At 54.3% G+C, this 26,092-nt stretch overlaps 1 protein-coding gene across 1 annotated transcript in view; it reads right to left on the bottom strand.

The window, feature by feature from the left end:
* Nucleotides 1-8,656: 8,656 nt before the first annotated feature.
* The window catches only part of TMEM132E (transmembrane protein 132E), a 67,919-nt gene continuing 50,483 nt past the window's right edge, over nt 8,657-26,092 (bottom strand). Inside the window, exons 2-9 of the mRNA XM_012449240.2 lie at nt 20,824-21,754; nt 19,184-19,330; nt 18,683-18,875; nt 17,735-17,878; nt 15,002-15,207; nt 12,845-13,133; nt 11,717-11,908; nt 8,657-10,791 (exon numbers count right to left, since the gene is read on the bottom strand). Coding sequence (XP_012304663.2) covers nt 9,736-10,791; nt 11,717-11,908; nt 12,845-13,133; nt 15,002-15,207; nt 17,735-17,878; nt 18,683-18,875; nt 19,184-19,330; nt 20,824-21,754 — 3,158 coding nt within the window. The 3' untranslated portion in view covers nt 8,657-9,735. The remainder of the gene's footprint in view (nt 10,792-11,716; nt 11,909-12,844; nt 13,134-15,001; nt 15,208-17,734; nt 17,879-18,682; nt 18,876-19,183; nt 19,331-20,823; nt 21,755-26,092) is intronic.

Here is a 26,092-nt window from a genome sequence, read left to right as displayed (position 1 = left end):
GCTGCTCCCAGGTGGTGTCTTGCCGTGGAAAGAGAGTCTCTGCCATCAGAGACAGTGGCAATTTCTAGTGATACCCAGCTCTGAGAAGGGGCTCCTCTCTCTTCTCTTGCTCTGGCTGCCCCAATGGCAGAAGCTCTCCCCTCTGGAAGGGGCTCAGGCTGGTGTGTCTGGTAGTCCCTGTCCCAGGGCACAGCCCCTTCAGGGGGACTAAGATGCAGGTCTTGGAAGAGGAGAGGAATGGAAGGATGGAGTGGGGAGAGGTGACAGCCAGCCAGCCTGTGAACACAGCCCAGAGAAAGGCTAGCTGTGATAAGCTCCCTGCTGTAGGGCCCAGGCTTTATCTCCACCCTGCAGATAGGTATCTCTGCTGGGCTGGAAGCTGAGGCCCACCATGATCCTTGGAGCTCTGTGTCTGATTGAGGAGTGGGAGTGGGGCCGTGCAGGGCCTGTAAGCTCCCTGGCCTGCCTTAGCCAAGGGCCTGGTTCTATAGCTGAGTGTCCAGGGCCTGCCCCACCTAAGCACTCCTATCCCCAGTTAGTGTTGCCTGGACCAAGAAGACCCATATATTGTGCCCCCTCCCCTCTATACAAAGATTCAATTCAGACCCCTTTATTTCAGAATAATTCCAGGAAAGAACCCATCTCAAAGGATGCTTTAAATGTAGCTACCTTTGACATCACTTTAGAGTAAGCTGTCTTTTGAATTGTCAGACTGATGGCTTGAACTCCTCCTGCCCCAAATTAGCAAGACATCAGTATCTTTCTTTGGGGTACTTCTAACATCTCCTCAAAACTACCCATGAGAGATGACTTATTTCAAGAAGGAAGTCTTGCCTCTGAGCACCAAACCAAAAAATGAAAAATTTTTTTAAAATTAGAGTATCAGATGGAGGATCAGATCAGATCTCCCTGTCACATCCCTTTAGAAAATTCATCTTCCTTTGGAAAATGATAAAATAATAGCTTGCATTTACCGAGGTGAGCTGTGGGCCAGACATTTTCTGTTATTCACAGGCAATAACTCATTTATTCCCCACAAGAACCCTATGAGGTAGCTGCTATTTTATCCCCATTTCATACACAGGGAACTGAAGCTCAGGGAGAAATCAATTCTACTGCCTTCCACAGCCAGGCCAGATGGAACCTGAGTCACCTGAGGTGGCCTTTCGCCCCGACCAGCCTCAGACAGGCCTCTCTCCATCCACAGGATGGGTCTTAATCATCTCTCCAGGATCTCTGCCCCTTTCCTCCTGGAAGTCCAGGGGCACCCCCTGAGGTGGGGCCTCTGTTCCCAGGTTGTACCTTGCCTGGCACCAGCCCCAAATAAATAATTTCATGAGAGTTAATAACACAGTCCCTTTAACTGCAAAATGTTTTCACATAGAGGGCCTGCTAGTCTGCTTTAATGAACAGATAAGAATCTTTGTCATTAACTCAGAGTTGGCTTGCATGCAAATGGCTATTCTTCTGAGTGCCATGAGACTGTTTATTTATTGTTCTAAGTATGGAGTAGATATGCTCTTGGTCACCCCTCCCTCTGAGAAGCTCTTATACCAGTAAGGACCTCTGAAGGCCATTTACACAGATGGGCAGCAGTTCCCCTCTGCAGAGACCCCATGGGTACACTAGAGTCTAGAGGGCTGCTGTCTTTACTCCAGCTCTTCTCTGCTGGGCCCACGCCAGGGTTTGGCCACCAACCCTGTGACCTCTGGCTTCCCATTAGCTACCTCCGGTTACCACTGCAGTAGAGCTGTGTGGCTCCAGTAGCCAGTGTGCACGTGCATATGTGCAAGTGCGTATGTGTGCCTGTGTGTTTGCGCCCTGTGAGTGTGGCAGGTGTGTGAGCAGAATGCTGAGTGTGCCTTTACAATGTGTGCCCTGCGAGCATGCAGAGAGAGTGTGTGCATGCGTGTGCCCTGCGTGCCCAGTGCCACAGAGCCCGTTTCCTGTCTTCTGACAATGGCTGCACTTCTGTCACCAGGTATGACAGGTGCTTTGCTGTGAGTGGGGTTTTCTGGGGTGGAGGGTCGCCCTGTGGCCCTGGCTGGCATCACTAAAGATCTCCTTGAGGAGCTGCAGTCACTGGAGTGTCTTTTCCTCCCCTTCCTCTCCAATCCCTGGGGAAAGTGGTCCCTGCCTAATGGACTAACAAGATTCTAGCTCTTCCACCCCCATGGGGCCTGCCCCTTCCTTGGCAGAATGCCATCCCACAAGGGATGGTTCTGGAACTGAGCCTAGAGAGGGAGGGACTTTGGAAGGAGGACTTGGTAGGCAAGTGTGTCTATGTGCAGCGGGGGTGGGCACAGGCGGGCCCACCCCCCACATCTTCCAAGCTCCCATCAATGTTGATGAATTGCATCCCACCAGGGGAGAGGTGGGCTAGGCTCTCTGCCTCTTGGAGTGGCAGAGTGCATTGAGATGGAGGTTGTGGGTAGTAAGGAGGGCAGAGGCAGGAAAGAGGGATGCTTCCCTTTCCACCTTCCACCAACTTCAGTCTTCTAAGCTCCCTTCTGTCCTCTTTCCCCTTTCCCCCTTCTGTCTTTCTCTTCTCTGGAGGTGGAAGGGTCTGTCAGGTGGGGTCAACCCTCAGGGCAGGGATTGGGTCACACAGCTCTGCTACAGATAAGGGCATGGAGGTTGGCTCCCAGGACAGGCTCACTTTATCTTTGCTCCCTGTCAACTCTTCTCGCTGGCAGCCTCCCTCACCCCACACCTTGCAGGAGAAGCTACAGAAGCAGCCCCAGTGCCCCTGTCCCATGAGAACCACAGGAAGGCATTTGGGAATGTTTGTAACGAAGGAGAAAGAAAGCCATTGTAGAATTGCAGAAGGTCAAGAGGCAAAGGGCCCTTCCAGCCCCACAGTGGGGCCCAAAAAGGGGTGGAGGGCTATCTGAGGTCACACAAGAAGGCAGTGGCAGAGCTGTGGCTCAAATTCTGCTGGCCTCATCCTCAGGGGACTTTGCAGCTACTTGCCTTATGCTCAAGAGCTGGGATTCACATGGGAGGGGCTGAGGTCCACTCTGTGCTCTAGCCCTGCTCAGTGACCAGGGAGGGCTGTTAGACATCTGTGATGGGGATGTTTGAACCCGCTTTGCAGACAAGTCATGGTTGGGCCCTGAATGGGGAGAATGCTCAGAGAACATTTAGTCCAGACCTATCTCACAGGAGGGCAGAGACCCGGGAAAGGTCACACTGTGACTGGAGGTGCCCAGGCCTGTTCCAGGCTCTGGGATATGAGGGAGGGTCACCTCCCCGGCCTCCCCGCACCCACCCCTCCTCTCAGCCAGGCCCCCCAGGCTCCATCCCTCCAGCCAGGCTAGATCCATCCCTCTCCTAACCCTCAGCTTGTTTGTGACATCCCAGCTATCTGGTGGGCCTATTCTAGTACTTCTCCTCACACCATTTCCACGCTTCTCTGGGCTACCTCTCTGATAAACTGCCTGGCTTCTGCATTTGCTCCATTTCCTCTGCTCAAAGTACATGCGTAGGTTACTGTGCACTTGTTTGTATATTTCTCTGCATGACATCATTTCTTCAGGGTATGGTTAGTCTCCCCCATCAGACTGGGTATTCCCCATGGGCCAGTGTCTTGTTTCCCCACTCAGCCTGGGAGCTGCTGTAGGATAGATCCTTTTTCTCTTCTTTCAATTAGGCACTCCCTGTGGGCAGAGGATAGATGACTTGAACTTTCCAGCTCTGTCTTAATCCTGAGACTCACTGCCTCTCTGGCACACACAGCAAAGGGGTAGTTACCATTCCCATCCTTCCTTTCTCCTTCACAATGCCCAGCCCCCTCTGACACAGCAAATCCCAAACCCACAGGAGCAGCTGCCAATGGCAGCATCACATAGAGGAGGGTGAAGCTGGCAAAGCTTGGAGGACAGCTGAGGACCCCTGACTCCTGTTACTGCCCACGTTTGCTACCTCCCACCACACAGCAACTGTCCAAGAGGGTGGATGAAGGGAGGATGTGAACTGGCAGGTCCGGGTGTGCCCAGACTTCATACCATGAGGCCCAAGAACCTCAAGACTGAAGGGATGGCACTGGAAGGACCATCTGGCTCCTGGCCTCTTGTTGAGGGTCTCGGCTTGCTCCAGATGTGGGCAGTGCCAGGCTCATGGCCACATAACCAGTCAATGGCAGAGTGAGAACCCCCACCAAGCCCCTGTAATCCAGCCTAGCACTCTTGCTACTTCATCAGAATGATTCTCTGACTGCCAGGCTCCACTGAGGTGAGCAGTGTGGGCAGCAGGGAGACCGTGGGATTTGGAGCCAATATAACCTGAGTTTGAATCCTGCCTCTACTATGTATTTGCTGGGTGGCATGAGACAAGGCATGTAACTTCTCTGAGCCTCAATTTTGTCATCTGTAAAATGGGTATAATAGTACCTACCTTACTTCATTATTGTGAAGAGTCAATAATATGACGCCTATCCAGTGGTTAGTATGTAACGAGCTCTCAGTGAATGCTAGTGGTTAATACTCTTACTTCCTCTGTGCTTGGGACTCTGTCAGATCCATGGCAAGGGTGTAATAAACATTCACTGAGCCAGTGCGGCAAGGGTGAGGGCCATAGGGGATGGCCTTCACTTCCCAGTTTCTCTCACTTAGCGCCAGAGGTTGAAGGAACAGCCGATATCCCAAGGGAAAGTGCAGGTGTTGGCTCCCGCTCATCTCGCTACGTGAGGCATCTTGGCTTGTGCCACCAGCTCTCCAAACAAGTGGAGCTCGGCACCTTGCTCAGGAAGATCTTCTGGTTCTCTGCTTTCAGGAGTTGATGGTCGTCTGCTGTGATAGTCAGCTAGGGATGGAGTTCCCAGTGGGGGAGGGAGTGTGGTCCCTCTAGCAATGGCAGAAAGGCCAAGCATCTATGGTATATTTGTAGTCTTCCATCTGCCCCAACACTATCCACTCTCTGTGACTTAAATGGGGGTCCCAAGCCTTGCCCCCATTACTGAGCACATCAAATCCTTAGAGGCCCTTCCCTCTTCTTCTCCCACTTGCAAATCTTTTCAACCTCATTCACTTCACTTTCCAACATCATCAGGATGCCTCAGGATGTAGCGGAAAGCACGTGGGTTTGGAGCTGCCTGCCAGGTCACTTCTAAGCTGGAAGCCAGTTACTTGCCCTGTCTGCGTGCTTGCCTCCTCATCTGTAAAACAGCCATAATTCCTATCTTCCACGACTCTTGTTAGAAATACAAGTGTTGTCAGGCACGGTGGCTCACGCCTATAATCCCAGCACTTTGGGAGGCTGAGGCAGGAGGATTGCTTGAGGATAGGAGCTCAAGACCAGCATGGTTAACACAATGAGACCCCATCTCTACAAAAAATAAAAATAAAAATGTAGCTGGGCATGGCGGCACACATCTGTAGTCCCCGCTACTCAAGAGGCTAAGGCAAAAGGATTGCCTGAGCCCAGGAGGTCCAGGGTGCAGCAAGCTGATTGTGCCACTGTACTCCAACCTGGGTGAGAGTGAGAGTCTGTCTCAAAAAAAATCAAAAAAAGGAAAAATAAAGAGAAAAAAAAGAAACACAAGTGTTTAACTAGCAGGGCCTCTTCAGGGAGGCCAGTGGACACTGCCTAGAAGTGGTGATTCCCATGTTTTTACATATGGGGAAACCAGGACTCAGAAATAGTGACGTATTGGCTGAAGGTCACATGGCAAATGCACTGTCAGACCCCAGGAGTCCCTGCCAACCTATCTTAGAACGTTTTGTCCCTTCAAATGAGAGTTTCCTTCCCTGGTCCACTTACTGTGTGTTCTTCCATTTTCTCAACTGCATTCCAACCCCACTCTCCATCCCCCACTCCCCGAAGCCTTCTCTTAAGGGGAGTACACTGTGCCGAGGTCAGTGTTTGTCAAAGACAAGCATGGAGGAGCGTCCAGGGCTGGTGTGGAGAGGACAGCAGGCAGTGTGGGGCTGGGGGTGGGGTAGGGTGAGCTCCAGGCAGTTATTCTGAGTTTCCTGGTCTGCCTTCTCTGGCCCTGGCTGTCTGAGAAATCTCATTTTGCTAGCAAGCTGATTCATGGGCCTGGCTCCCTGGGGCTCCCTGAGCAGCGCTCTGTCAATAACTATTCTTTACAAGGTCCCTTGATTCGTTTTTGGGGTTGAAGACAAATTTTTAAAGAGGAGTGCAGGACCAGGGCCATTCCAGAGGGACTGTTAACTTAATGTCCTGCTGCGTTCCCACCAAGCCAGCTCCCGCTCAAACTCCATGAGGGTCAGGAGTTGACGTTTCTTGCAATTGCTTCTGAGTTCTCACATTTGGACAGGGGGTGAGGGATGAGGAGAGAGAGACACAAATTACAGAACAGGGCAGCAGGCATGGCTCTGGCTTTGTTCCGAGTTTGTTATGTGCCTTAGGCCAACTGCTCCTCCTCTCTAGGTCCTCGTTTCCCTGTTTGTGAAACTCTGGGTGGCTGCAAACAACATTCCACTTTCCTGCCTGGGGCAGCCTGGTCTCTGAAGTTCATCTGGGAAAGAGATCTCTGCAGCCAAGCAGTTCATGTCTCCTCCTCATCGTCCTCGTGTGGGATGTGGAGTGGGTGGATTCTGTAGCTGAATACGAGTTTGCTCCCAGCTCTCTGTTCCTACTGCCCTGGCTCAGGGCCTCATGCTTTCTGCTGCAGCATCGTCTTAACTGGTCCCCTTTCCCCTCCAACCTCCCTTCCTTCACAAGCGCTGAACAAGTCTGAGCCTGATTCCCATCCTTGCTGGACCCGTCACCCTCTCTGGCCTCCAGACCTCTGCATGTGTGTTCTGTGCCTCCCCTCTCACCAGGGACTCATGTTCCAGGCACAGGGAAAGCAAGTGCAAAGTTGGGCAGCAAAACACAGGGTGTGGAGCCTGTAGCCTCTGTCCTTACTGGACTGTCCCTGGCCTTGTCCTCAGCAAACTCAGCTTCAGTTGTCTCCTCTCCTCCTTTGTGCCCTCTCAACCCAGGGTAAAGGTTGGTCATCATCACAAATGACAGTGGGCAGCTGACTTGTCCATCTTCCCTATGGGGTTGGGGGTTCCTCGAGGACAGAGCCACAGTTTTGCTTCCCAGACTCCTGTTCAGGGTGCAGGGCATAACAGGAGCTTAATACGGAAGAAACAAATGGCTCCATGTTCCAAGTTTCACACCAGCAACCCACCCCACCCAGCACACACTCCCAACCTGGGGCATTCTTCCGGATTCACATCTGTGCTCTCCTCAGCTCTCTTATAAGAATCCGAAGGGGACGCAGTGATAAACCTCAAGTAAGGCGGTAGACTGTGCAAAATCCCCCAACACGGATAATGAGCCATTTATAGTTTGTATTTGGACTTAATTTGGTAGGCAATGATTTGAGCATTTGCTAATTCCAGGGACCACGTTAAGCACAAGGGGATTAAAACATGACTGAGACCACCATACCCCTCCAGGAGCATGTGGTCAGGGCAGTGTTTGAAAGGCAGATGTCTGTTGTTCTGGGAACTCAAGGAGAGCCCCCCTGCCAAGCCCCCCTGTGGTTCTGCTTTGGGCTCAGCTTTCTGGTAGCTCCTGACTTGCTGCTGAGCAGCACCCGTTCTTTGTTGCCAAACATACCTTGGGCACAGCTGGTCAGTCTCTAGTCTTCCTTTCAGATCTATGCCTTGCCTGAAAATTAAGACCTGGTTGTGGCAAAGTCCATTCATCGATACCCTCAATGCACAGCTATCTGTACTAGGAATCTGTCTGCTGTTGGGAACTGTGCAGAGTGCTTTCCACACATGATCCTATTTAATCCTCACAACCACCCTGGGCTGCACCATCCGCTGAGCAGATGACTGTGGGAGGCCAGGCTTCCTTCCACAGTGGGCAACAGCAAGTCTGGGCAGGTGCCAGCGTAGCCCCAGTTCTGCTGCTGGCTGCTCCTGGGACACATGCTAGTTACTGATCCTTTCCTTTCCCAATGTGGCTGCCAGAACCACCTGTCTATGTGCACTGGAGGCTAGCCAGGTAGCCTTGGCTGAGCTCCTGTTCCCCCTAGGTTGCTGCCTGTGCTGGGGTGTGGGCTCCCAGGGACTCATTAGAGTCTGCGTGCACACTCATAGGTCAAGTGTGGCATGAGGTGCAGCTAGCCCATGGCCCACTGGTGGGGAGGGGCACCCCAACACGCCTGTGCTCTCTCCTGTCTGGCTTCTAGCATGTAGGTCCCCAGGCTTTCTCCATCAACCCCACGTGGGAGAGACGATTCCCTGAGAGGTGGTGACAGAGAGGGTCCCCCTCTGAGAGGTGGGCTGAAGGCAGCGAAGGAAGCTGGAGTAACTCAGGTGGGCACACCAACCCTCTCACCTCTCTCATTTTTCTGTGCCCCCCAGAAGACCTTTATCTGCAGATCCTGAGGCCGGTCCTTTCCTCCCCTGAGTCAATCAGGACAGAGCCTTAGAGGAGGCATCTCTTTGTAAGGGCACATTTGTGGGTCAGCAGATTCTTCATCCCTTGGCCTGGGCATCCCAAAGCACCAGAGAGTCTGAAGGGACCTGCATGCTGAGGGAGGAAGAAGAGCAGGACCACAGCCTGGTCTAGCCGAGTTTTGGTCTCATGTCACATAGTGTGCCCACAGCGTGTGTGTGTGTGTGTGTGTGTGTGTGTGTGTGTGGTTACCCATGTACACAAGGAAGAGACAAAGCCAGCCACCACGTACTGTCTGTTCATGGGAGCTGCTGCCCCCACCTCCGGTCTGACTGCTTCCATTTATTTAAGAAAAATCTGACACAGTGGTGGGTAGAACCCAAGAGAAAAATGGCTGTGGGATGGGGTAGGGGCGACACTGGCTCCCTTCTGCGTTTGCCCACCCTAAAGTCCCTCACAGCATTCCCTAGTGCCCTCTACTGCCCTCCCAGGTTCCGTCCTGTGGGGAATAGGTGGCTGCCTGCCCTGTGCTGTCGAGGGAAGGCGCAGTCAGCAGGGTGTGGGGTGGCTAAGGCGTAGTAGTGTTGACCTTGCTGTGGGGGAAGGGGAGGCAAGGAGGTCCCCAGGCCTCTGGCTCTGGGGTGTGATTTGGCTAGTGATGGATCCAGGACTCCTCCCCCTTTAGGTCCCTGCCCAAAGCCCCTGGGGCAGAGGTGGGAGTCCTGAGAACTCAGGAAGGTACCTGGCTTGACACCAGACCTCTCTGTAGTCAGCTCCCCTGTCCTGGGAGGCACCCGAATGCCGGCAGATGCTACAACTGTCCCCCTAGCCCCCAAAATATTTTGTCCACAGCAAGATCCTTGGCAGGGCAGGCAGCCACCACCTCCGCACCCTGCAGGACAGAAATCCCTGAATATTGGTTTGAGGAAAGTCTTTGTGCAGCCTGTGACACAAGACCCCCACAGGACCCCCTGCACAGGGGACGACAGGGGGGACGGGAGGCGGGGCCGGGGCACAGCGTGGGCCCACCTGGCTCCAAGCTGGACCTCCTTGCCTCACTCCTGCGGCAGGGGGTTAAGATGGGAGGAGGTTTGGAAAGGGTAGAACACAGGCTGGGGTTGCTTTCCTCCTTGAGAGCCACTGGAGGAAGAGCGCTCCACCTGCAGGGGGCAGACGAGGGTAACGGTGTGAGGCAAGGGCAGGCCCAGACACGGGAGTGGGGGCCTGCCCCGCACAGAGCCAAGCTGCAGGGGCAGGGAGTACAAAATCAATTCAGCCGCCCAGAGTCAGTGTGAACCGGGAGTCCCGGCTGTGTCCTGCCCCGCGCAGACCCCGTGGGGGAAGTCCCTGCTACTCCGGCTGGCGCCTCTATGCAATCTCTTTGATTCTGCGCATGTAATTGTGCAGGTCCGGGGGTGCAGTGGGCCGCGTAGTGCCCGCCACATCCGGGCAGCCCCAACCCAGGTCCTCTTCCTCCTCCTCGTCCTCTTCTCCAGCGGGAACCGAGTCATAGGCCAGCTCCTCTGATGGCAGCGTGGTGAAGGTGGTGAACTTGACCCGCTTGCGCTTGGAGGTGGGTGAGCTGGCGGGGTCCTCGGCTTGGTCCCGGGCCGAGCCTCCCGAGGAGCCATCGCCCCGGCCGTGCACCTGGCTCTGGACGCTGGTCTGCGAGCTGCCGCTGCTGTGATGATCACCGTGGCAGCAGGCGGGCACGGTTTCCAGCGGGTTGCCTGCTGGCGGCGAGAGCTCCCCTTGCACCCGCAGCGGCTGCCCATTGCCCAGGAACACCCAGTGGTGAGAGTGGTCCATGCTGGTCTGGCCCTCGGGTGGGATGCGCTTGTGCCGGTAGCGCAGGACGAAAACGATGCAGTTGATGAGGAAGACGAGGATGGCGAGGCAGAAGACGCCCAGAAGCGCGTACATGCCGATCTCCAGGTCGGTCAGACCCCGTGGCATCTGCAGGAAGCCTGTGGGCAGCGGCAGGAAGTCTTCTGTGGGTGGCACGACGGGGCTGGCGGTGCCTGGGCCTGGGGCCTCCAGTGCGGGTAGTGCAGAGCCTGGCGGGCCAGCTCCCCGGGCCTCATCCTCGCCCCCGCCAGGCCCTGGCTGGCTGGGGCCTGGGTAGTCGTAAGTGGGGTCCTCCTCGTCCCTCCCAAAGTGCACCCGCAGGCCCACAGGGGTCGTGGCCAGCACACTCTTGCGTCTGGTTTTCTGGCAGCTCTCAGAGATGGTTAGCTCTGCGCGGAGCAGCTCCCCTGCCCCCTCGGCCTCAGCCACCACCAGAGGGAAGGCCCGGTCCTGGGTCACAGTGGCCACACGCTCATCCAGGCTGCTCACCAGCAGTCCGTAGTCTCGGGGGCTGTAGAGGGAGAGTGGGGCTGTGGTGCCATCACTGTAGGAGAGCCAGAGGCTCAGGAGGGCTTCCTGGAGGAGGAGAAGGAGGGGACAGGAGTCAAAGAGCTTGTTCAGCGGGTTTCCTGCTAGATTCTGGGCTCTGTGGACTCAGGGACCAAGGATCTCTGGCTCCCTGCTGTATTCTCAGCTCTGGAACTGTGTCTGTCTGGCCTGTGATGGGCACTCAGGAACTATTGTTCAAGCGAGAGTCCTCCTCACAGGTTGTGGGGAGGGTAAACCCCAGGCCATGGCATCCAGGCCTCATACTGCTCTGAGGATGCCCTTGTCTATTTCACCCCTATCCCCTTGAGGAGCGGAAGGTAAGTTTTGCCTTAGGTCTATCTCAAGTCCCTTCTGCTGCTGGAAGAGCTCGTGTCTCCATGCCTGACCTTGGGCTTACCCCCATCAGACAACTGGCCATCGAGAATACACACTCACTCCCCACTTCTGCCTGTTGGCTAAAACCTTCTGAGAATTGCCCTCCCTCCAGATGAGGAAGCAGGGCTCAGAGAAGTGATTGGCTTGGGGTGACGGAGCGAGTTAGGGACAGAGGACCCCTATGTCCTGACTCTTAGCTCAGTATTTGATGCTCACTCCTTACTCCCCAGGACTCAAACCTATCACCTTTCTACTTTCGTCCTGTGGCTATGCCTATGGTGTGTACTTGGGGCTCCAGAGATGGATGAGGGTACTTCCTGGGGGTGACAGCTGTCTGTGAATCCCGGAGGGAGACCCTCAGAGGGAACATCTCGGGTGGCAAGAGCAGCAAGACCTTGCTCAGACCTCTCGTGTAGATGCAGCCGCGGGGTTGGCAGGTGCGTAGGGCACGGAGGGCAGAGATCCTCCATTTCCTAAAGCCCTAATTTGGGGACTCTCGGTGCTAGGGCAAAGCAGAGCCCCGAGGTCTTCCCTCCATACCACCAACTCCTGGCTGGTAGGCCGAGCAGCCAGTTACCTGCTTGAGGAAGCTCAGCGTCTGCTGGGCGGCTGTGGTGGCCAGGATGGTGTGGCTGCTCCCAGGGCTGGGCCGCAGGGAGAGGGCCAGGCTGGCTACCACCTGGGCCTGAAGCTGTGTGATGCTGACCTTCTCCTCTGTCACTGTCAGCAGCGTCTCCCCGAGCACAGCCTCCGTCAGTGGAGACACCACCTGAGACAGAGTGGGACTGGGTGGGAGAGAGCCAGGAAAGCAGCACCCCGCCCTGCCCAAGATCCCCAGCTAGGGAGAAATCCCAGCACTGCTGGAAGAGGGGCCCGAAGGGTGAGGCAGGCTGGGAGGCAGGACTCCTCAGCTCTGCCTTAGGTCTGCAACCAGGAACCAGTGTCCAGAGGTCATGAGAGGGTCAGAGGCTCACAGGAGCCAGGCAGGAACACAAATGAGAGAGGTGGGCCAATTCGAAGGAAAACAACTCCTGCACAGTGATAAGTAGCAACTGACGTGCAACCTCAATGTCAGGGAGACAAAAGGGAGTGGTGAGCACTGGAAAATGAGGGAACTCATTCTCCTGTAAAGGAGGCACCAATGCTGGCTTCAGCTGATTGTTGCCAGATTCATCTTTTGTGAAACCAGAAATCTATATGTATTTTTTAAATGAGAAATCTCCCAATTTAAAACACATTGGATCAATTGAACAAAGAAAATACACAAAGAAAATATGTCTGCAGGCAGATTCTAGCCCATGGATCATAACTTAACAATTTCTTAGGTAGATGATTTCTACCCAGGCACTCCATTGTAAGGGTAGAAACAAGTCAGGAAAGGTCCAAGGTGAGTTCCTAGATCACCAAATGCACCTTCCTGGACTCTAGACTGGCTGACTCATACCTGCTCCCCTTCTGCTCTCAAGGAGGGGTCTGCTTGAGTCACCACGCTGAGGACTCATAAAGGTTGATACAGCCTGGAGTGAGACTTTTACCAAGATGAAGCTAACAGAGCTTGACCTTTGATGTGGAATTTCAGACAAGAGGCAGGCAGGGAAGAGTGTTCCGGGGGCCAGTTGGGGTTGGGAACATCTGAGTTCTGTACCCACAGGTAAATAAGGCTCCTGGCACTGCCCCTTTGTGCTGGGACAGAGCCCATACCTACCTTAAAGGGGGTGGTGCCTGGCTCCAGCCCTGCCAGCGTGCTGCTGTCCACCATGTGTGCCACTCGGGGGTCGCCCACCCGCATGAAGTCACTGACTAGATCGGTGACCTCCACCAGCCAGTCCGGGCCTAGCATGGTGACCACCTGGTCGGTGCCCTCAGACGATGTAGTGTGGAACTGGGTGAAGACCTGCAGGGTAGCATGCTGGTACTGAAGGGTGCAGCCACGGCTTGCACTCTGCCGCCGCTCTTCCTCCTCCTCGTCCTCATCCTCGCTTTCCCGGACTGACCTGGGGTGGGGACGTGCCATGCTGAAGGCTTCTCACCTTGACTCTGACCTGCACAGTTCACACCCCTCACCCTTGCCCTGTTGGGTCCTCCCAGCTCCCTATGGTGGGAAGCTCTGCAAAAGCAAGCCTCCTCTGTGGCTCATGCCTTCTATCTAAGTTTGGAGCCAGGAGTCCCAGCCTTTTCTCTCCTAGAAAGGCACCTTCTTGACCCTACCTCTTGTCCCTCTCTGTCTCTTCTTGGTTTAACCCATGCCTGGGAATAGCTGGTGTCAAATCCTAACAGCAACTGCTGTCTTTGCCTTTTCTTCAGCACTAAGCTTGTGCCTGGCACTGTTCTAAGCTCTAACCTGGAGCAAAAGTGATCCTTCTTATGAGATGCCAGAAATCTTAGCTGAATTGTGTCCTGCAGTTGTGTGGAAAGCAGAACCTGTAGGTGATGAACTTGGACAATTAACTGAGGAGATTTCCAAGCAAGGTGTGGAAATTGCAGCCTGGTTTCCTCTTGCTGCTTTTAGTCAAATGTGAGACGAGAGAGACACATTGATACACTGTGAAGTAAAACAGAACCTGGACTTGATGATGTGGGAAATTCTCAGTCTACGCACATTGCAAAAGATGCCAAAATTGAGAGGTTTACTGCCAGGAAGGTGTGCTTTGGCAAGAAAGCCAAGTTTTTTTCTCTGTAGCTAGTGCTCTGTTGGTGTACTGGAGGATCAAGTGACCAGAATATTCATTCAGAGGGTTCTTTTACCTGGGGTAATTAATTTAATCCTCCCAAAAATCCTATGTGGCAGCTGTTCTTGTGTCCATTTTACAGATACAGAGATGGAGGCACAGAGAGATTATATAAATAGTCCAAATGTACGCAGCTAGCAAATAGCAGAGGCAGAATTTAAACCAGGCTGTCTGGCTTCAGCGTCCATCACATCCTTGCTACTCAAAGCAGTATCGCCATCACCCAGGAGCTGGTCATAAATGCAGAATCACAGGCTTTACCCCAGACCTGCCCAGTCAGAATCTGCATTTTACTCAGATCCCCAGGTAATTCGTGTACACTTTAAAGTTTGAGAGGTACTGGTCTACACCCCTTTGCTCTTTCAAATCTCTCCGAGTTGAACTCAGCCCAGTTCTCTCTTGGCTGCCTGTTTCTCTCACCACCTGCTTCTCTCTCCAGCCCCACCTGCCTCCTGCTCTTAGCTGCCTGTTACTTTCCTGTCTTCTCTTCCCTGCTGGGGTTTTGTCTCCAGCAGCTCTGAGGGGGTGATTGGAATGCAGTGAGTACACTCGTATATGCCCCACATATGGGCACCCAGGTGCATGACCCTCCAAGCCCGAAAGGGAGCCTGGGTATGAGTGTGCCTGCACTCACGCACTTGCTATTGTGGCCTTGGCATGTGCCCAGGCTGGGGCACATGTGTACAGGTGTGTCTGCCTGACTGCTCTCTTACCCTGTCTCCCCAGTCAACTCCTTTCAGTTCATCCTTTAAGACTAAGCTCAAGAGTTGCCTCTTCCAGGAAGCCTGCCTTGACTTATCCTGGAAGAAAAGGGGGTTCTCTCCTTGTGTCACTTGATTCCCTACACACAGGGCTTCCCACCCACCACCATGCTCTGTGGCATTCGTATGCCTTTCTCCCCTGCTGGGCTGAGAGACTGGCAGGGTTAGGCACTGGCCACACTCACCCCATCTCTCAAACGCTTGCCAGTGCCTAGCACACAGTAGCTGCTCAATGAAAGTTTGTTGACTGCACATCCAACCTACAGACTGTGTATACCAAGGGCCTTATGCCCATATGCAGATCAGACTGTGGGCTGAGGCTGTATCCACCCATGAGTATCCCAAGTATCTGCCATAAGAGGGGGGCTTTACCTCCGGTCGGGGAGGATAGGTACCCTCCAGCCCTTCACTTGGCTGAGGCGGGCATCTGAGAGCTCAATGTGCAAGGGCAGCTTGGGGACCCAGACTGTCATTTCCAAGGGGGCATTGAGGACGTCGTAGCGGAAGGTGACCCTGGCGTTCATGGACCCTCGAGACTCTTTTCCGCTCACAAACACATAGTCGCAGCTGCTGGATACCTGGGGGAAGGGAGGAACAGTTGGCACATCTTGCCCTCCTGTGAGGCAGTGCAGGGGACTTCAGTCTGACAAAAGGAGGGAAAGTCCCGGGAGAGGGAAAGTCCCAGGAGGCTGAAGGGGAGGAGGCACTGATTCCTCTGGGAGTCCTGGCTTCCATCACTGCCTCTGCTCTTTCTCGAGATCACCCCTTGGTGCCCTCTGTGGGAGGCTTTTGTTCCTTAGTGAGGATCCAACATGCAAATGCTTTTACAGGGGCTGTTCCTGACCTGCCAGAGCCACACTTTGGAGGAGGCTCCAGGGTGAGGGGCCTCTCAGGGCTGGCTCCCCTCCCCGAGCAGGACTGACAGGGCTCTGGAGCCAGGGGTCTGGCAGGTAGAGTCCTCTACAATGCAGAAAAGGACATGGGCACTTGACTGGGCAGGATGGAAGCTGAGGCGGAGGGGATGGGGACGAGGGGCAGGCTCATGTCTTCCATGGCCTTTCTGGCATGGCTGCCCCAGGAGAGTGGGTGGGCAATTTCCGGCAAGGGGGCCTGCTAGGCCAGGTGTGGAGGTGAGGGAATGGGAGAGGAAAACTCGGGACCAGAGAACCCCAAGCACAGATGGGTGGATGGCTGCCACCAATGGATGTGGCGGTTGTAATTGCCTGCCCACCTGGATACCCACTTGCATTCCTAGAGGTTCCCTGGATAGAAACCACATGCTGCTGAGTACATCTTGGTGGATACCAGTGCCCACTCACAGAGGTGTCACTGCCAGTACTTTAGGGCAAATGCAGATGGCTCTGTGTTTTAAATATGCCCACGCACACACCTGGCACCCTGGATCCTGTGTGTACATGCACATAGGTGCTCATGCTGGTACTCATCCATGGGTGCACGGCCTTGAGTTTAGTGGGAGGTCTATCATTCAGCTGGTGGGCTGAGGTGCCCTGAAGGCCCTGGAAGGACCCAGGGGCACTGGGACTACGGCTCATCCATGGAGATGAGCCCCCGGGGCATCCTAAACCCTGCCGGCTCCCATCGTCGTCTCAGAGGGGTGGGTGGAGGGATGGGACAGCAGCCCTGCCAGAAATGCTCATTTCCCACTTTGGAAGACAAACAATTCCATCTGCAGACCTGCAAATTCCAGTTAGAATGTGGCAAACTCCATACGGACCTGAGTATATTTCATCGAGATTTGTAACCAATTTCATTTAGAATCTTCTCCAATTCCCTTTGGTATCAAAGCCAGCATGACTTGGTTCTGGTCTGCTCTGGGGCTGGGGTGGGGGAGTCTGAGTAGCAGAGAAGGTGCCGGGTGAGGGCCCCTGGGAGCAGGCATGTTTCTTCCCATCCCAGTCTGCCAGCAGTGGACAGCCCCACAGTTCCGCTGAGGCTTCTCTGAAGACGGTGATACAGTGGCGGGGCGGTGGGGGGTGGTACCATACCACCTGCTCTGGCTCCCTTGGAAGGCATCCTTCCTGGATCATCGAGAGATGAGGTGAGCCCCATGCTCCCCAGATTCAGAGGGACCCAGAGGCAAAGCATAGAGAGAGAGAGCAGGAGGAGGATACCTGCATCCCAACTCTCCTGCTCTCCTTCAAGCTGAATTATTTACAGGAACGAACAGATTTAGTTGTCTAATCATCTGATTTTGGTGCCTGCTGGAGGGTGGCACAGTGAACAGCTGGCCCATCCCAGAGGTACCAGGACTGGACATCCACTCACACCACTGCCCACTCCACTGCCTCCTCTTCCCAACTCACTTCTCATCTCTGTTCAAGGAGTGAATCTGGAGCCCTCTTGGGGAGGTGGCCTAACTGGGTCATTGAGACAGATGGTTGTCATGTGGGCTGGGCTGTGGAGGACCTGGGGTCAGAGCAGGTCCCTGGGGAGGAACTCAGGGGTGGGGGGGTTTGGGGGTGGGAGCTCCCAGCTGAGAGGAGCTTTTAGGAGTTGGAGAAGCTAGGCGTGTGTGCTGGGAGTGGGGCCTTCAGTACACAACCTTCCTGCCTGGCCTAACTCACGTGCATCTTGAATCTTCTCCCTGAGCTCCATTGCCTTCATTCGATCACTCGCACTCTGGGTTCAGGGCAGGTCTTTGAGGGATCCTCTCCCTCACCTGCCTCCTGTTACCTTGCCAAGTGTCTGCCACACACTAGGGTTCAATAATGTCTTGCTAGATTGAGTTCAAGTTGTTCACACTGCCTTCTCCCCTCTGGCCTGTTTCATGTTCCTACAGGAAGCCCTCCCAGAATGGTCAAAGCAATATCCAGGGGCAGGAAGAGGGTGTACCGTGGGAGTCAACAGACTTGGGAATGAACCCTTTCATAGAGGCATGGTGAAGCTTGGGATGCAGTAAGGCCAGTGCTGTGGGAGGGAAAGGATGGAGCAGCTGCTGCAGCAGCAGGAGTCCCAGCACAGGGAGACATGAGTTCAGTCTCAGAGGATGAATAAGATTCAGCCACCTGGACTCTGGTTTGAGGTTCCACTCTCCTAAAGACCTAGGGCTTCCTCCCCAGGGTCCCCACCTTCCAGGATGCCCACCTTGATGATGTCTTCATTGTCAGACTCGCATTCCACCAGGGCAGAGACGTCTAGGACGAGGCCAGTCACCTCGATGGCAATGACCTTGACAGGGATGGCGACTGTCCGGCCCGTCAGAATGGCTGTGTTGATGATCTCTGTGTCCTGCAGGGAGGAGAAGGGGTGGGGGCTGTGCTTGTGGTCCCCTTCTGTCCTAGGACATACCAGCCATGGCCCCCCCCGGCTCCTGGACCCCCCACTCCTCAGATGCACAACCTTCCAGGGGGACACTTGCACATGTGTGCGGGGACAGGCCTCCACCCTGCCTCGCACTCCTTCTCAGATGGTCTGCTCACTCGGGCTTTTGCAGGAACCTCAGGGTCCACCTCACCGTGCAGCCAGGAAACAACCCTCCCCCAGGCCTGTGCCATCTCCTCTTAAACAGCTTCCAGGCTTCTCAGGACTCACACAGTAATGTCTAACACACTTGCCTGGCCGTTCAAGCTGCCCTGGGCTGGCCCCAGACAATCACTCCAGCCCTACCACTCCAGGACACTCTGAAAATCTGTTGTTTTGAACAAACTGCTCAAAAAGGTACAATTCAAATTGTACCTTTGCCCAAGTAATGCGCTGCCTAGGACATACCCTGCATCTCTGAGAGCCCTTCCTCCCAGGTGACCTCCGAGACTCAACTGCATTGCTACCTCTTCCTGCAAACTTCCCATGAGTGGTCCCTCCACGGTGACATCTCCCACCTCTCTCCCCCTGATTATCTGCTGTCCTCATGGCTCCACAAATATAGCACAGATGCATACACCTTCTCACACAGGCATACCTGGGCGTGGCAGGAAGTGTCACACATACACACGTTAGTTTGTACATATATTCAGTGGTTCACATTCTTGTCACACAAATGTGCATGTATGCATCGACCCAGGCATCTGCTGGGCCAGTCACCTGCCCGCTCACCATGGCCAGGGGCAGGATGGCTTGCACATCTCGTTGAATGACCGTCAGCTCGGTGACTGCCCGCTCCAGCTCAGGCAGGGCGCCATGGCCACGGTAATCGATATGCCACATGATCCTCCGCTTGACCGACTGGCTGGTGAAGTTCTCCATTTCAAAGTCCAGCTGCAGGATCTCCAAAGGGCCCTGGCCCTCCCTGCCAGGGTAGGGGAGGGAAGAAGAGCAGAAGATGAAGGGCTGGGTGCAGCCCAGGAGCTCAGAAACCCTTAGTGTGGACCCCAACCCTCCCCGGCAGCTGCCGGATGGGACCCTCTGAGCCTTCTCCAGCCCATCTGAGGTGCTCTAGCCCCAGGATCCCATTGAGGGGCCCGGACTCAGCGACCCTATTGACCAAGCCCCAGCCCTTTCACCCCCGCAAGCCCAGCCTCCTCCTCCAAATCTTCCCCACCCCTCTCAGATGGCTGCTCTGCAAAGAGGGGGGTAGATGTGCCACCTCGGGCTCACCAGGGGGGGAGGGGTGTGCCCTGAGCCCAGGACACATCCACAGTGGCTGTTGAGTGCTTTGCCCCAGTCAGCAGCTCCGAGGTCACATGCCACTGGCCACTCCGTGACTTGGTACCTAGAAGGGTCACACCCTTCTTGGCCTTCACCCTGGGACAAAGTGGGAGGGAGAAGAGGGAGAGGGTCAGGCTATGACGCAAAGCTGCCCACCTGGCCACCACCGCTAGGCTGCATTGGCGGGAAGGAGAACAGATGAGCCAAGTTACCTGAGTCCTGGATGTTTCAGAAGAATGCTTCAGATGAATTTGGGGAATCTGGTATCACATAGCTGAAAACTCTGACCCTCACTGAAAGCTGCAATCTCTTCTGCCATATCCCTGCCAAGTCTTTGCCTAATCTCTACTGGCATACCTTAGTGACAGGGGACTCGCTACTTCTGCACACATCCCATTCCTTTTTCAGGAAGCCAGTGAAAACTAGAAAGATCTTCCCTGGATATAGTTGAACTAAAATAGCCACAGGTTCTGCTGGGCAACAGAGAACAATTCCCCTCCATCTTAACTGTAGTAGTTCTTCAAAAAGCTGGCGAGGTGAGTAGGTGTTCCTGAATCTTCTTTCCTTCAGTTCCTCCAATTGTTTTTTGCCATAGTTCTAAATCACCTCACAGCCAGTCACTCTCCTCTGGACACTGGACATAAAGTGTCCCATACTAAATACAGTACTTCGGCTGCACTCTAACGAACGTTGGCTAAAGGTGATTGCCACCTCTCTAATTCCGCATGCTCTACTCCTATTAATGCAACCCAATATCTCTGATGACTGATTTCACTTATGTTCACATTCTGGTGTCACTGAATTAGGCATGACCCTTTCCAAGAATATTTAAACTTGAAGGTAGGACACTGAGGAGAGGAAATATTTAAACAAGTTGCAGGCTAATGGTGATGTTTCAGGTCCTGCACAGAGTGCCTGGGTGTGGGGGAGCATTTTGGTGGGTGTCCTCAGAGTCACCCAACATAACTCAAACCATAGAGTCCTACCGTGAAATATTATGTTTTGGGGGGATGTGATACAATTTAAGGCATTTTTGAATTTGCAAACTGTGTCTTTTTCAAGGTGTAGAAGGACAGAAAGAGCTGGGGATTCTGAAAATTTTTCTCCCAATTCTAAGACTGGGGCAAATGTCCCAAAACACCACACACACACACACACACACACACACACACACACACGCACGCTCCTGTTGGCTCCCACCCAAAAGGCTCCCCTTGGTCCCCATTTCTCTTCCTTGGCCTCAGTCTCCTTGTTTGTAAAACGTCTAAGGGTCCTTCTAGTCCCAGTTCTCCAGTTCTATTATTCTGGACATCTACGCTTGTGAAATTGATATTTCCTCTTTACCATTATGCCATTTCTATGAGATCCAGAAACAGGGGCCGGAATGTTTGTTGCCATTAGATAAGAGCATGGAGGCGCCAATCAGTGAGGTATCTTCCTGAGGTTGCTCAAGTGCTGAGTGACAGACCTGGGATTAGGATGCTGGGCAGGGGTCCAGCTGGGAGGTCCCCCCACCCCCAACCACAGGGAGTCAGGGATGCATTTGATCTAGGAAGGGAAGCCAGACCCCCACCCATCTCCCCTACTACCTGAGTGTGAAGTGCTCCACGCTGGGGCTGGAGGGCGAGGAGGAGTTGGGAGCCAGATAGAGGAGGATGCTGAGCACTTCCCCGGGCTTGAGGGGCCGGTCTGGCAGGCGGATAATCAGGTTGCTGTCCAGCCTGTGCTCCTGCAGGGTCCTCCTGGGGGGCGGGCGGAACAGGCTGATGCTCCCGATGCGCAGCAGGGGGTGCTGGGTAGGGCTCTCCGCCCGGGCCCCCACTCCGGGCCCGGCCCCCCGGCGGGAGCCCCCGCAGCCCCCCGACGCATCGGGAGCGTGGAGCGTGTAGTAGAGCTCGGCCTGCTGGCTCTCCCCCACCGCCTCGGGCTCCAGCCCGTCCGGGGACTTGCGGCGGGCCGTGGGCGGCGCGGCCGGGGCAGGGGGCCCAAACCAGGCCAGAGGCAGCTCTGCCCGCACGAGGCAAGTGGCCAGGCCCCCACTGAGGCGGCAGGAGCTCTTGACTTCCCGGGCATCCCTGAAGGCGTGCAGCCGGACACAGGGCAGCCGCTCGGTGACGCCGAAGTCGTCCCAGTCCCGGCCGGCCACGTAGAACAGCACCTGGGCCACGGGCTGCGAGGCGGGCACGCGCGCGCGGACGATGAAGGCCCGCACCTTCCAGTTGACGGTCAGGCGCTCGGGGATGTCGAGGGTGCTGGACGGCTGCAGGAGCTCCCGCGCCACCACCTGGCTGGTGCTGAAGGGCCCCAGCGAGACGTTGAGGACCGGCAACTCCTTGGTCTGGAACACCACGAAGGGCTCGGAGCGCTGCAGAGAGCCATTGGCGACTGCCGGTGACGGGGGCTGCGCCTCCCGCAGGAAGAAGGCCAGCCGCGTGTGCGACAGGCGGTAGCTGACAGGCAGCACTGGGCTGGTTTGTGGCCCGGGTGGGCTGGGGCTGGCTGGGTGGGAGCGGCCGGAGGCTGGGGACAGACAGAAAAGAGGCCTAGGGTGGTCAGGAGAGGCCACGCTGGGACCCCAGAGTGCCCCAGCCTCCTCCTTCCCACCCCACAGAGGGCTGCCCACTCTCCCAGCAGGGCAGATTCAGCCTGGCTGTCCATCCTGCAGTGGGCCCCGAGCCTGGCTCCGGCCAGGCTTCCCAAGCTCCAAGCCTGGCACTCCCTTTGGTGGTATGTGAATTACCCTCACACCACGGCTTCATTTATTTATCTGTGACAAAGGGGTAAAACTAATACTATCGCCTTCACGAGGTTGTGAACCTTCACGAGATTCTATTCCCAGCATCCTCACTTGTAAAACAAGTATACAAATTGTTTCTGCCTCAAAGTGCCATTGTGAGGACTTTCAAAGTCATGTGCATAAAGGGTTGAGTGGACTCTGGTGCTGAAGAGTCCCTGTGATCCCTGTTTATGCTTTACTGTGCTCCGTGCAGGACAGGCGTTAGCGTATTCCATCCTCAGATCAATGCTTTGGGGTAGGTATGATTTTTAATTTTATTTAGTTTTTGAGACAGTTTCACTCTTGCTGCCCAGGCTGGAGTGCAGTGCTGTGATCTTGGCTCACCACAACCTCCACCTCCTGGGTTGAAGCAATTCTGTTGCCTCAGCCTCCCAAGTATCTGGGACTACAGGCATGTGCCACCATGACTTGCTAATTTTGTATTTTTAGCAGAGACATGGTTTCTCCATGTTGATCAGGCTGGTCTCGAACTCCCGATGAGGTAGGTATTATTATGATCTCCATCCACACAACCAGTTTTCTATCAGTAACTTCCTTTCTGAGTGCCAATCCTAACATCTTACAGATAAATGAACTAAGGTGCAGGGCACGTAAGTAACTTGACCAAGTCACATGGGCAAAGGGGCCAGCAATGGGTCTCGAACCTGGGGTTCCCTGACTCTCAAACCCAAGCTCCTTAGTATTGCACCTGCTGTCTCAGCTGGTGTAGGGTCCCCGGGGATCCAGATCTCCCTTCTTCCATTGGCCACACACGACATAAACAGGGAATTTTATCCTCAGTCTCCAGCACCTAAACATGGGCCTCCTCCCTCCTCTTAACTTCCTCTCCCCACCCACCAAGGAAGCTGCCAAGTTCTGGCAATTCCACCTCGGGCTGCCCCCTTGTCCTCCATTCCTGCCCCTGTTCCAGCCTTACTCCTGTCACTATGGCGACGTACCACTGGCCAACAGGGTCTTCCCTCCTCTCTGGCATTTCTCCTCCCTCACACAGCAGCCAGAGTAGGTTTTCTCCTAGACACAAATCAGACCTTGTTGCCTGCCTCATTCCAAGCTCAAAACTTGCTGGACACTGCCAAGGAACACGAAGGACCCAAATGGAGGTTTGAGGTTCGAGATCTTATTTTGGATCTCCCCAAGAACCTCCCGAGTCACATTCCTCAACTCTAAAATCAGGACAATGGTAATAATAATGCTGGTCTCGCAGGCTGCTGTGTTTTTGGGAATCAAATAAGAAAGTACTCTATAAATTGTGCAACACAACACAAATGTGTGTATTATCAAAGAAGCTCTCCCATCTGCTCGCAAAATAAAATCCAAACTCACTTTGTACCCGAGTGTGACATTCAGGGCCCCCTACACATGGTGTCAGAATCCTTTTTCTCCTAGGACTCCTCCTTCCAATCCCCTGCTGATGGCTTAACTGGACAACTCACTGTCCTTCACACTCACGGATGCTGCCTTATCTCTCCTCCTTTGCTCATGCTGCACCCTCTGCATTAGATTCTCTCCTATCTGTGCACATCAAATCTGAATCTTCCTCCAGGGTTCCACTCCAATGCTACCTCCTCCATGAAGCCCTCCAAGATGGGCCCTCAACTCCTGGGAGTTTCCTCAGAGCGTTGCTCTTCTCTGAGGGGACCTCCCATCCTGCCTTCTGTGGGAGTTAGTTACCTACCAGCCCTTGCACCAAGAAAGCCTTCAACAAATCACGGCTGATCTACACTGAGTTATCTGCAGAGACCTATGTCCCAAAGAGAAGACTCCTAGTCAGTTCTAGACATTAATTGCAGTTAATGCATTTATCATTTTACCACTGTCAATTAAACTTTGGCAGTTTCACAAACATTCACATCTAGTTCCTCGCAAAAGCGGTGAACTAAAAATTCCCTGCTCTTGAGGCTCTGGTCTCAATATCCTTCAAAAAAAAAAAAAAAAAAATCTGCAGTTGAATCTTTCTCATTCAAAAAATAAGGCAACAGGTTTGGGGCATGACAAAAGCCTTTGGGGTCAGTTAAGAGGCATGGCATGTGCTCTCACCACTCCTCCTGTGGCACGCTCCGCTCGGGAGGACCTGAGCAGCCCTTAGGACCAACCAGGGAAATCACTGACAAGAAACGCTGGGAGCTGATGGTGCATTGGCAGTGTGCAGCAGAGTCCAAATGAGGACAGGAAATTGTTTGTAGAGATGGGGAGAGCCTTTCTGGCTGGTGCCTGAGGTCTCAGAATGTGTCCCTGCAGCCTGGGGAATGCTGGCCCCGAGGCCGACGTGTGGAAATGCAGGGTCCACACTTGGACTCTGCTTTGGAAGCAGCAGCAAGCAAGAGAACAGGCTTTGGGACTCAAGTGCAAGGCCTCTCCCTGCGACAGACCCACTGGGCAAGTTGCTTCCCATTTTGAGCCTCAGTTTCCACCTCTAAAATTGCGGTGGTGACATCAGTCCCTCCCCCTCACAGGGACGTTGAGAGTAGCTGAAAGACCAAGGAGAGGACATCCTCTGGGACCTGCAGAGCAGGGCAGGGGCACTGCTGCATGTATGAGGATGTCCAGGGCCTTTGAGTGCTGGGGCCAAGGTGGGGCCCCATGCTCATCCCTCTGGGCTGGGAGAAGAGCAGCTGTGGTCAGTGAGCTGTCAGTATTCACCATCCAGGCTGGAGAGGGACAGGGTGCAAGGGGCGATCCATCCCCTGGAGACCCCAGAGCTGCTCTAAGTGGCATTTAGTCCCCTTTGCCCTCTCTCATTGTTCCAACTTCACAGCTGACCATCTGGATTCCTTGGAAGCACGGCAAGGGCAGAGACCACCAGATGGGCACCGGACTCAGAGGGGCATGAAGGAAGGGACTGGGGAAATGTGACTGCATGCCCCACCTGAATCCCCCCATGCCCTTGAGGGAGGAGCTGGTCTGGCAAAACCAAGATCCTGGATCATCCAAACCATCTGCTGTTCTTGGAATATACTGAGAAAATGTTTCTACCCCAGGGCCTTTGCACTGCCATTCCTTCTGCCTGGAATTTTCTCCCCTTGATAGCCACATGTTTCTCTCCCTCTCTCTCTTCTCTCTCTCATCAAGCTTTGTTTAGGGACATCTGTCTGATCATTTATCTAAAGTAGCGCTGCCTCTCCCTCATTCCGCCACTAATCTCTCTCTATCCCTTTTCCTGTTTCATTTTCTTCACACCACTTACCACCACCTAACTCTAGATTGTATGCATGTGTCTGTTTCTGCCAACTAGAAATTAAGTTCCATAGAGGCACAGACATGGCTTTGCTCCCTGTTCTATTTTACTGCTTACAACACGGCCTGGCACATAGCAGGCCCGCAATACATTTTTGTTGAAAGAATGAAATTCTCGGAATGAGTAGCCCAATACTGACTGGTATGCTGTGGGGGTAATGAGTTCCTTGTTAATGGGGCATCCAAGAGGAGACTGGCCACTGAGGGGAGGGCTCCTGGCACCAGGTCTAGGGGCTCTGGACCCTGTCAGCAACCCTGCAGATAAGAAAGCTGAGTTTCTGGAAGGAGAAGTAACCTATATCAAGAAAACAGCTGGCATTCAGAAGAGGGCGGCAGAAAGCTGACATTAGGGCATTGCAATTTTTGTATTTATGTCACTGTGGCAAACAGCAGCCTCTCCCATCACCACCATGAATCACTCCATCCTGCTGCCCTGCAGTCTCCTCAGCGGTGGAGCAGGGAGGGTCCCTGAGACCCTAGCACTAATCTCTGCTCTCCCACTCACTTATTCTGGAGCTTATTCTGGGGTCAAAACAGGGCTGAAGCCTGGGGGCACAGTGGGGCCAGGGTTCAGAACCAGGCCCACAGAACTATTGTGGGCAGCCTGCTCTGGAGGCGAGGGGCAGGCGGGTGCCAGCCTGTGTGTGTGTGGTGTGTGTGTGTGTGTGTGTGTGTGTCTATGGTATGTGTGCCTGTGTGTGCATGTTTGTGTGTGTTCACAAACAGCTTAAAGGAACCTGTTTGATCTCTCTGGATCTCAGTTCCCCTGGGAGGTGGAGACGGCCCTGGAAGCCTTCCTGTGAGGCTGGAGAGGGAGGAAGTAAGAC

This window comes from Aotus nancymaae, unplaced genomic scaffold (genome assembly GCF_030222135.1).
Source record: "Aotus nancymaae isolate 86718 unplaced genomic scaffold, 86718_ANA_hifiasm-v0.15.2.pri h1tg000072l, whole genome shotgun sequence".
NCBI lineage: Eukaryota > Metazoa > Chordata > Mammalia > Primates > Aotidae > Aotus > Aotus nancymaae.
The sequence above is the reverse complement of the archived record's forward strand: the minus strand, read 5'-3'. Positions and strand labels throughout refer to the sequence as shown.